We start from the raw sequence: 11,881 nt of genomic DNA on the forward strand, positions 1-11,881 counted from the left end.
CATGATTCAATATTCATTTGCAGTTCTTTTTGGTCTGCAATCAGAACCAAGTGTCTTCAAAGATTATGGCAATTGTGACAGCCCACCTCAGGAGATTGGGGATTCCAGTTTCCAACCTTGAATACTAGCTTTGGTATGCCAGTACTCCCGAAATGGTGCTGTTGCACATTCAGTCAATGGAATCCTTGCTGCACCACCATGACATCTCTTAAGTGCCCAAACCTCGCCTAGTGCCCTCTCCGCACCTTCTGTAATTATGGCCAGTACTGGGTATCACCTTAGGCTGAGCCCTTCCAAGCTGAGTGTGATGTACTTAGCTCTCAAGGCATTCCTCCCTTCTCTTTGTAGTCAGTCATTCCATATCTTGCCCGACAATATGACTGCAATGTAGTATGTCAAAAAGCAGCGAAGAATAGGGCCCTAGTCTTTTTCGAGAAGCTCTGGTTCTGGCCGCACAAGCTTGAAATATGGTTGGTGGCAAATCATCTAGCGGGCTCGGGGAACACCAGAGCTGAATACCTGAGTCTGTGTCATCTTACTGACCACCAGTAGAGTGTCCACCTGGAAGTTGTATAGAGAATCTTCAGTCAATTGGCCATGCACCACATGGATCTCTTGGCCACTCGTTCCAGTTCACACTGCCGAACGTTTTATGCCCTCAGCATCCGATACAAGGAGCATAGGGCAGGATGTGTTTTGTTCAAGTTGAATTTTCCTCTTTACTACGCGAGTCCTTGGGTTGTGAGGAAGATTGCCAAAATTGCACCCAAGTGATCTTTGTGGCCACGGATTGGCTGAGAAGAGTGTGGTGCACAGACCTTCTGCACCGCTCCCTCTGGCCCTCTCTCCATCTTCCTCTTTCAGAGTGAATCTTCTCTTAAAGTCCTCCACCTGTAGCTCCAGACCTTACAACATCAACGGTAGAGACTAACCAAGGAAACCTGCTTGCCTTCCAGCTGCTTGATGACATGGTGTAGCATGATCTTATTTTCCCGTTGTTCCTTCACCAGATCTGTTTACACCGGGAGGTGGCACAGGTTTGTGGCTTGGTGTTCTTACTTGTTTGATGGGCGCTCATTTGAGTCCCTTTATAGTTGTTCCTAAAGACTTTTAACTGTTAAAGTGTTTTCCTAGTTGCTATTACTTTAGCCAGACGTGTCAGTGAGTTAAAAGCACAGAGCATCTGGCTTCCTTTCACCACTTTTTATCCTGACAAGTTGGTCTTCCGAACCAGAGCTGCATTCCTATCAAAAGTAGTGACTCCTTTCCTTCGGAGTCAATTGAGCACTCTTTGTACCTTCTTTCCCCCACACACTCAGCCTACTAAAGGGGAGGAGGAGATGCTGCACAGGCTGTATCCAAAAAGAGTGATGAGCTTTTATATCCGCCCCACAAAGGCATTCAATCAGGGTGACCAGCTCTTCAAAGGTTACGCAGACAGAAGAAAAGGAAAAGCAGTGTAGAAAAGGACTTTATCTTGGTGGATTATTTTGTCCTTTAAAATCTGCTCTGTCATGGCCCAAAAAGAGCCACCGGAAGGCGGTAGGGTACACTCAACGAGGGCCAGTTCCTCTGCCTTTGCTGGGGTGGGGGGTCCATGCAGGTTATATCTGCAAAGGGGAAGTTGGTCATCCCTCCTCATCTGCGAAGCATCATTGTCTGGATGCAGAGGTGAGATGTGTCCTTCATGGCAGAACCATCCTTCTACTTCCTCCATCGTGTAGATGTATATTACTTGGAACTCTCAGTAGAAGTATCTCTCAGAGGAAAAAGTTACTTACTTTTAGTAAGTATATCTCTGGTGGATACTCGGACTCTGTCTACTTACAGATTCTTCACCAATCCCTCCCATCTCTAGGTCCTGAGCTCACTGTGCCACTGGATTCAAGCTTGTCTGGATGGGGGATGATGCCTCGAAACTGGTCCCAGGATGTTTGTTTCTGGTCCAGGGAGGACCTGGTTTGGCAGTTCGGGCTAAATTGTTCTCATGAGGAGCAGGATGAAGGCTGATTTGAAATGACTGGGTCTAAACTGGGGTGACATGCTGAGAAAAAGAACGATGGATTTAACCCAGATCTCTTGACGGGGGTGTATGTTTGATTTGTTCCGCATTCTGTCCATCGCTTGTGAGTCTTGCTTTCGCGCCCTAAGTGTGCCAGGTATGCCCAGATGTGGGTCCCGGCCTCACTGGCTTCAAGCTACCCAGGCCGCTTTCCATCCATCATTTATGTTTCTTTTGCATTTCTAAACATAGGCATACATATTTTCACCTTCTTCTGTTTTTGGACCCTCTAGTAGTCTCTCCCAATGGTTGAGAGCCAACAAAACCTTGTTGTGACCTTCAATGGACTCCTTCGGATTTTGTCTACCTGTAAATGTTTTAGTTAATTACAAGGCGCAGATCAGTACTGAGGCTAGCAAGAGCATATTCTCCAGAAGAAATTATGTATGTTATATTAGTTGGCTCCAGGATGTCCTGTGCTTGCAAGGACCTTCTACACCATGTCAGATTGTGATGATGGCTTTCAATGTGCACCTCAGTTCATCCAGAGCTCTGTCAAGCACATATTGGTGTGGGGCTTCAGTGTTCTTTCTTGTGCGGGATCATTCCCTCTCACTGTTTCCCTCATTTAAGTTTGGAAAGGACTATTTTGTCACACAGTGACTGTTTAACGCATCACAAGTATGGCATTACATTTAGGTAGCGAAACCCAAGCTGCTGAAGTCCAGAAATAAGTTCTGTGATGGTTGGCCCATGCACCAAGGGACACAGATTGCTCAATCTCTAGGCAGGCTGTGCTCTGTATTTGTTGGTGTTTGAGGTTGGGAAGGAGACAGTGCCTAAAAGCTTCCAAATAAATCCAGTTACTGCTTAACCAGCAAAGTCATGTGTTTGAGAGCTCTACAGCTTCACATATTTTAGATATAGGTTTGATGTTTAATTCCCTTGAGTGGCTTGTGTGAGCTCCACTGATGGGGACTAAAATTGAGACATTTCTGTTACTTGAGCAGGATGCGGCCATAGGACTGAGACCTGTCCAGCATATACTTTTATAGTAACAATTGCCCTCCCGTGGACATCTTGAGAAGCCAAGAGCAGCCTATCTGTCGCTTCGAGCACAGAACAGCCAGAAGAACATTTGATGAAATGAGGCTTAGAGTAAGGGACGGGTGTAACTAGTCTATCTTTGCTACACTCCACTACCTTTCAAGTAGTATGTTCTTAAAGTCAGATTCAGTTTTAAACAAAAAATAAATTTATATACAACATTCAGACATACATTTTACCCAACTATTGTTCATTTTTGATGGCCGTATCGCAAAGGAAAGTCCACTTCTGCAGTATTTAGGTGTTGGCGTGTCCACTAAAATGAATCTTTATATTCTCGAATTAAACCCCATTTATACATGGGAGAGTACCTGCTGATTAAACAGCTCCACCTTCTGAAGTCTTTCTACACCACGTTTAAAAATGAAAAATGTGAGCCCGTGTCACACTTGGGTCAAAAATGTACTTTAGTCCAAATATTTGATAACAAAAGGATACATATTAATTAGGTCTTCTAGAAGCATTGCTAAATTGGGTGCCCTTTTAATAGTTGCCATATGGTGGCAAATAGGTACCTTTTTAAAAAAGAGTTAGACCCCTTGTTGAACATTTGATCAAGCTAGGCCCAATTCATTGGGCAAGGCATACATTGATCTGGCTTAGTCTGATATGTTGTGAGTAGCAATGGCACAGGGAACTATTTTGTTGTTGCAAGCATGGGGTTTCATAGTAAACCTCTGCCTAGGTCATGGTCAGTCTGCCTTTGCTTTGAAAGTGGTGAGGTAAGTGACTTTTTTCATGTTTGCCATTCCTTCTTCCCACCATCATGCTGCATAGTTTGCCTTGGCCTGTTGCCACCATAATCACGCTTTGGATTTTTTTTCTTGCTCATTGTCTGAAAAACTGCTCATCTTTTGAAGCTACAATTTTCTTTTCCCATTTGCAGGTTCTTTTAACTCTGTGGTGCCTTGTACCTCTTATCAGCATTTCGGAAATGGCTCTGTCTCTTGCAGCACCGCTCACAGCTCAGTCCAGGCACAGGCTGCTGTTGTCTCTTCATGTTCCTCTTCTTTTCAGCCTCCTTCTGCTAGCACTGCATTATCCAGCGATACCAGAAACTTCAGTCGAGCAACATCGCATGCGGTGTGCCCCACCACCTCATTCACTAACGTTTGTGCACCACTCCCGCCTCCATTGCTCAACACTGTTGATCGTGTGCTTCTGCAAAGCTTGCTTTCTTCACCCATTAACAATGCTTTTTTGCCTCCTTCTACATCCTCCTCTGCTTCTCTCCAACCTGCTACTTCCTCCTGTTCTGTAAAGTTTACTTCCCTGCAGCAGAAGACTTCCCTCCCATCTTCCACAGCCCATCACCAGCCAGTGACCCACCTAACACTGGCTCAATCCAGGCCTCCAACAGCGCAGGCCAAACCTGCCAGCACATCCTCTATGTGGGTCACGTTAGGCCTGCCGGCTCCATACGCTTCACATGTTTCCAGGGTGAAGCCGTGAAAAAGAACTTTCTTAGATTACCCTTTGGTATTGTGTAAGTAAGGTAAGACCTGTCAAAAGTAGCGTCTTTGTGTGCAAGTGATTTAAATTGTTTTGTTTTTCAAGTAAAGTAAATACTAGGAAAGACCCAAATTTAGGATTAATAAAGTAATAAGGAGTACAGAAGGATTAAGAGCAAATTGCAGAGGTTCAGAGGATGTCACTCTAACTGCTTTGTCGTTCACCGGGCAGGGGATGTGTTACGGAGGTGACCGTCTTCATTTCTTCCATAGTTTCAGCCAAGTGGACTGGGAGCCCGGAAAGATACAATTCTCCTTGAAATACTTTCTTGAAAATTTCAGTTGTTTTAGTTGCTGCAAAATTTGGGACTGTGTACTTTTTTAAATGGTGACGTTCATTTGTGTTTGTAACTAAATGTTCTGTTACTACTGCCAATTGCTAATTTATCGCTGCAGGAATAGAAAGCCTTAGCTGTGTTCAGTTAAATTATCAGTCCAGTACGATAGGAGTTTATTTAACTACAGGGAGTTGTAACCACATTGTCCCAAAATAAGCTTCCTGGGAATGGTGCCAGCGAGAACTGTAAATTTTCTCTGCAGCATTTCCTGAGTTTTTGTAACCGTATTTTCCCCTGTCTAGCAATGGCACGGCACTTGCATGTTTTTACAAATAAGAGTGCTTATTTTGAAAAATTCCTTTGAAGAATTATTTCTCGCCCAGCTATGGGTCCTCTCTTTGATTCCAACATTGTGCTGCTAAGTTAAAAGGAAAGACGAGTGTCTGGTGACTGTAGTGGCTTCCAAGTGTTCCAACCGAATCTAGTTTTTGGACATTTTGGGCCGGACATTTCTACTGCAAAGGAAGATTGCTGATCTCCGGATGGAGCAAATGCTGTTGCTGGATTGTCCAGTCACCCACTGTTATGATCTACTAGGAATTACTATTTTGCATGCGAGGTCTGCTTTCTACCAGCACCTAAACAGTTCGGTTGATGTGTGGGCCTCTGGGCTGGCACAGTATTGTACATCCTTAAGACAAGCAAGAAGAGGTATGCCATCAACCTCCAAAAAATAATTCTACTCCCCTCTACAAAGGCACTTTCTGTGATCTGCAGAGCTTGCCCTGTGTAATTCCATGAGATGAATGAAGAGGTTTGTGCACCCTCTTCTATATCAAGGGAAGCTAGTGTGTAGGCATGGCTTCTTCCCTGTAGCCCTTTGTTATGTGATGCAAAGGGGGAGCCCCTCTGATTACATTTCTGCCCCTCTACTTCAGCAAAAGCAGCTGCCATTGCACTATACTACATGTGTGGAAATATTTGCATGAACAGATATACCCCTGTGCTAGCCAGCAGTTCAATTATTGCCAGTGACCAAGGAAGCCATTTTAAGAACATGTGCTGGACAAACAGTTCCCCAGCTACATGATGGCTTCTTTGAAACCAATGATGTTTGGTGTCAAACACCTTCTATTACTTAACCCACACCAATTGCAGTGATTAATTTATTAATACATGCACCCAGAGGGCACCTTAGATGTGTCCCCTGAAAACCTGCCAACTACTGGTATGCTGGCTGATTGGTTCTGGCCAACCTGCCACCACAGACGAGTTTCTGACCCCCCAAGGGTAAGAGCCCACACTCCCAGGCGGTAACCACCAAAGCCTGCTCTGGCAGAGGGTGTTTTACACCCCCTCCAGCAGGATGACCTGTAAATTAGCATTCCAAGGCAGGGAGCTTTAAAGAGTCCACTGCCTTAGGTATGCAAATTTGGCTTCCCACAGAGGTTAGGGAATGCCAACCTTTTTTTAACGGGGCCGATCCCCATAGACTTACACTGGCACCTGACGCTGAAAAGCACCTCTGCACCCACCCGCCCCAGTGCTGCCCTAGCTGACCTGTTGTGTGTTGGACCCTGTCCCCATACTCGCCTAAAGTCCAGAAGATTGGTCCATTAAGTAGCTGTAAAGTATCTGAATGCACTATACGTCCTTTTTTCTCCATAGGATAACATTACAGCTTCAGAAATTGCATTGTCTATTTTTTAAAACTGTCAAAATTCATAACTTGAAGCGTACTTACCTGATTTTGATGATCTTGGTGCCTAAAGTTATATCAAGATAAGTGTTATTTTTATACATTGGTGTGGATCTCCTTATTGAGTTGTGTGCGTTTATTGACATTGTGTATGCAGCAGATGTCAAACACTCCTCTCTGATAGCTGAAGGCTGCTCAATCACACTGCCCCCTAAGAGAGAACCTTGGGATTGCAAGGGGAAGCCCCTGTCCACCTGTAGGGGAATATCTGGACTCTTTGCATAATATACCTCTTTTTGGTATACTATATAAAGAGCCAGCTTCCTACATTGGGGGTGCAGCGGTGGGATACAAGACTTGACATTTGCTGTACCACTCGGTTAATAGGTGATTCCACTGAGGAATCCAAAATTGTCATTAGCAAAAAATATTTTTGTAGATTTCATTATTTAAAAAAAAAAAATCGAAATTGTTTAATCTGTTAGAGCCTTGTGTTAAGTCCCCCAGTTCCAACTGTTTAGAATTTAAAAGTGTTTCAGCTAGTTAAGCCCTATAAAAGTCTATTTGGAATTTTTGTTTTTAAAATTTCTAAAAAGGTCCCAACTACTTTAATACCATGACAGAGGCAGCAGGTCCTTCCCAGGATCTCAACCTGGGGACCTAAAGGAATCTTAAATTAGACCAACTTAAGGCCCTCTGCCATGCATTGAAGCGTGCCACGGGGTCTAGACCCCCTACAGCACATCTGCTAGAGCTGCCTGCAGAAAACAATGGAACCATGGCAGGAAGAGATGCCCCCAACGAGGCAGGCGGGGAAGTGGATGCTGAAGAGGAAGATGATCCCCCTTAGTAACCCTACTGATGCAGCAGCACTAGGAGCAAGAGCCAGCTTCCTACAGAGGGAACATCAGTCATCACTGTGGCAAACAATATGGTTGGGAGAAAGTGTCTTCCAGTGTGGGGTTTGCCATAGTATGATTAGTGGGTCCATCATCCAGTGAAAATAATTGTTTATACTCAATCCAGTTGCACCAAAAAATAGGGGTCCAAAAGGATGTCTTGGTTCGGTTTTAATAGTTAATGTGATGCAGGGCACTGGTGTGTTTTTTTTTCGTGTTCAAGAAATGTTGAAGGATCCTCTCCTTTGAAAAACACTTGTTTCTCCATATTGTTTTCTCCCTATACCCCTCTCATACACTCCTGTCTCTTGTTAACACTCTATCCACACAAGCCATCCAGTGCCCTAGTACCCTCTGTTAAATCATATAGTACTGCCCAACTCTGTATATATGCTACCACCCTTACCTGTCCTCATCCGCGCCAAATGTATGTTTTTTCGTAGACTCTGTCCAATCTTCTACAGTAGGCCCTCCCCTTGTAAATCTTGCACACATGCCGTATCTGTAAATATTACATGCCAAAACCTACTAAAACACCGTACGTACCACCTAGATCCTTGCTCTACCATTTTTCTGAAGCTGCTTTACCAATGCTAATGTTCAAAGTTTTTTTTTTTTTGCCTTCTTCTTGCTGACTGCTTATGGAAAGTGCACCACTGCATTTTTTATAGGATAGGGCCTGTGCTATATAAATACCCCCAACTAATAAAACGTATATTGGTTCCTTTTAAAAACTTTGGTTCATGACCATTGATATCTACACACTGTCCCTCTAACATTCATTAGTTATGGGATTCCCAATATTAAGGCCCTCACACCAAGGACATTTCTATCTTTATAGTATCGGCGCAAGCTGGAAAAATTTAAGTAATAAAAGGGGAGGACTTGACAATGTCTTTGCTTAGTTAATCTCATTTTCCTACTCGTTTATGTATTTTTGCCAATTTAAGTAGTGGTTATCAATACATCAATTTAATTACAGCAAATGAAACACATTTTGTAGGCTCCAGATTTAAAGCATAGTCTTGGGCCAAGGCGGTCCTGGTTTCACTGGTGTATTGATAAGAAGAATTGCCATACATGCAGTCTGTCTCAGAATTAAGGTTGGCATTACCCGGATTAGATCAGTATTCCATAAGGATTCAAGTCCATCAAATAAATAAAAAATGGGGTGCATCTTTGTTTATTTTTTTGGCTACACTTCTTTTGGGAAATGTTTTCATGCAGTTATATTTGTTGATGCTTCTGCACTGTAAACCACATTATAATGTCCTAACTCATTTGTAAAGCTGGCTTTCCAGTGGCGTCTGTTTAGGAAACTTTGTTCAACGATCACATCACCTTTTGAACCGCTCGGGGTGCAGACCCACAGTTTTATAGCCTAAATCTACTTTTTTCTGTAAAAACAGATTTTATCCTCCAATTTTGACATCAACTTTTTGTAAACTCTTGCAGTAGAGGTGCAGTTTGGTCTTTAAATGGTCATCTCAATTGGGACTGACTTCTGCTAATTGAAGGAAGCCACACGAGTTGGAAAAAGTACAGAAATTCTCAATCCAGTTGTGTGGCCGCTGTCTTGTTACTGATAGTTTTGTCATCATTTTGACTGTGCACACAAGTTTTTTTTGTCTGCTTGCTAATGTTTTGTTTTGTTTCCTTAATAGGTAACTAGATTTTCTACCTCAATCCCATGTGACCTATGCAAGGACATTGTGGACCAACCCAACTTCCACTGAAAGGTGCTCAAGGGGCCTCTGGGGAGCAACCAAAATTTCCCCCTCCTCTCCGCCTTCTCATCGCTACTACTGGACAAAATATTTTTTTTATTGCATTACAGAAATATACAAAAAAGCAAAGAAAAAATATTCTACTGTGAATCGGAGTTTGACAGATTTCCGGGAAAGAACTATAATGTGTGGGGGAAATGAAATAACTAGAAAATTGAACCATGGGCACCTCTTTGTAATAATTATTTCGATATTGTTTGTATTTATCTTTTTTTTTTTTAAGTATGCGAATCCAGTTGTGACTTATTTTATTCAAATTTAAGTCGTCAATAACTGCTTATTAAATAAACATAAAACCATGAACTTGAGTGAAGCGGAGACATGGCGCGTACTGATGCACGGCTGCTTTCGGTGCTACGTCCCACCAGACCTGTGCCTCAGAACTATGGTGCTGAATTTCAGGGGCCATGACCAATACCTTCAAAAATCCTCAGAAAGATAGATATATAAAATAAGTATGGAGGTTTCTTTTCTTATTTTTAACTTATTATTTATTTAATTAACTGTTCATGTGTCAACATGTGTTTATTTGCAGCAAATGCAGGGAGACTGTCCCGCCTCCTTGAAGAGAAGGCTCGTGAGGAGCAAGACCGGCAAGAACCCCCCTAGGTCAGGGCCGAACTGCACTGGAATGCATTTCACATGGTGCTTTACTGTGCCTGGCGGGGTGGGACATTTCTTTTTGTAGCCAATACAATGCAGTCCGCCTTAGCCGTGATCCAGAGGGAAATGTCAGTAGAGTGGAAATGGGGAGAGCAGCAGGAGCTAAGCTTTTTCTGTTGGAGGTATCAGCTGTTTGATTCAAGATGGAGGTGCATTTTATTACCTCTATGGTCATTAAAGTACATATAGCTAATGCTCATCAGCGCAAAAAGGAGTTTTAAAAGGTCTTTCTGAGCATCACTACTTGACTTTTAGTGCCGTATCTGGACCCTTGAGCAGACTTCCTTAACCCACACTAACAAGATGCGCTCAACAGGGTTTCTCCAGATTTCGTTACAAACTTGAAGAGACTCTGAAAGTTTCCAACATATGTGAAAAGTTTGCTAATAGCAGTTTCTTGTTTGACAAGGTATGTACACCTAATGGCATAAACTAGCAGGAGGTGTAAAGAGTCCTGCGGATAAGTGAAGCAATGGTTTGAGACTCACCATATTTACAGTCTGTAGTACCTTTTTAAAATATATATATATATATTTTCACACTCCAAAGGTTTCTGGTCTGATAATATCCCTGTGTACATTTGTTGTAGGTATACTCGAGCCCTAGCTTTTTAGGATGATCTAAGCTAACACCATCCTAGCAAGGATGTAGACATTGGATTTCTGCAGGCCCTGCAGTATATACACTGAATTGACAGTGGCTCGCCAAAGATGGCGCAACCTGTCAATCATGGAAGAGATTACTCCCTCCTGCCTGACAGGACCTGTACATTGCTTGGCTGACCTCCCTATTTTTCCTTTTTAAACTGCGATATGACAAACTCTGGCTTCCCGCACTACGACTCCCTCTGGGTACAACCTACCAGCCTATGGTGCTTCACTGTGAATCACATCCTTGTGACTGTTTCCCATTTCCCCAGTTTGGGGGAAACGGGGCGCTCTGCATTTGAACAGTTTGAGTAGTCATTGGTGTTGGTTAGGCTCCTCTTCTTTTAGACAGGAGGCTTACTTAGAAATGGAGCTTCCTGAGCTGGGACCTAAGAAAAGGCCAGTCCCTGACTTACCTCGCTCCGTCTTTAAGCACTATGTGTTGGGTTCCTGCAGTTGTATTAATCCCGTAAGGCGGGAGGTAAACTAGACTGACTGGCTTGGCCTTTGGACGTTTGTAGATTTTTAAAGTGCACCTTGCTTTCTTTTTGTATTACAAAGCTTAGAAAGAGATTTTAAAAAAAAATTTCACAGCGGAGGCAGAAAGGAGAGCAAGACATCACACACAGTGATGGCCTGAAACCTTTTGCTACAAACTTCTATCAAATTTGGTGCATTTTTAACTGTATTTAGACTTGGTGACGTGATGTGTACAGAAGTGTGGAAATGATGATTTATTGACCCGAATTAAATTTATAAAGTTCCTATGTTTTCTTTCTTTAAATATTGATTGTGTTATGAACGCACAGGAAAGAAATAAAAAAAAAAGTTTCAATAACCTAGTTGTGGTTTTTCAATTATTTGGGAAAAAAGGCACATTTTCTCTGCTATAAATTCACCTAAGGTCTTTTCTATTCACCATTTTGAGTTTCTCAATCAGCCATTTTACATTTTCTGGAGGAAAGCTACACATTGAAAGTAAAAATGCACTATATATAAAAAACAGAGATGAGGCAGAGAGAAAGTGCATTAGGGGTTTTGAAGAACATTTTAAGTCACAGATTTATTTTGTCTTGGGCTTCATTTATCCTGTGCTTGGTGAAGGACAATGTTTTTATTTGTGACATACATTCGGGTACAACCTCCATTTAACTCATACAGTATGAGCAGACAAGCTGGAAGGGAATGTGCAAATGCCTTTTGCATGTCTTGAAGGTGCCATAAGGACAGAAACCACAGGTGCTGAAATAGTGCTTTGTGAAGGTACGTACCAATGTCCCTGTATAAT

The 11,881-nt window shown here is 42.7% G+C and overlaps 1 protein-coding gene across 3 annotated transcripts in view; it reads left to right on the forward strand.

Annotated features, from left to right (window-relative positions):
- The window catches only part of DOT1L (DOT1 like histone lysine methyltransferase), a 252,978-nt gene extending 241,547 nt beyond the window's left edge, over positions 1–11,431 (forward strand). For 2 of the 3 annotated variants that reach the window (XM_085638968.1, XM_085638969.1), the window contains exons 28-29: positions 3,996–4,604; positions 9,161–11,431. In XM_085638968.1, coding sequence (XP_085495094.1) covers positions 3,996–4,561 — 566 coding nt within the window. In that variant the 3' untranslated portion in view covers positions 4,562–4,604; positions 9,161–11,431. The remainder of the gene's footprint in view (positions 1–3,995; positions 4,605–9,160) is intronic. The other variant, XM_085638970.1, reaches the window with a different exon arrangement.
- Positions 11,432–11,881: the final 450 nt, after the last annotated feature.

This window comes from Triturus cristatus, chromosome 12 (genome assembly GCF_964204655.1).
Source record: "Triturus cristatus chromosome 12, aTriCri1.1, whole genome shotgun sequence".
Classification (NCBI taxonomy): domain Eukaryota; kingdom Metazoa; phylum Chordata; class Amphibia; order Caudata; family Salamandridae; genus Triturus; species Triturus cristatus.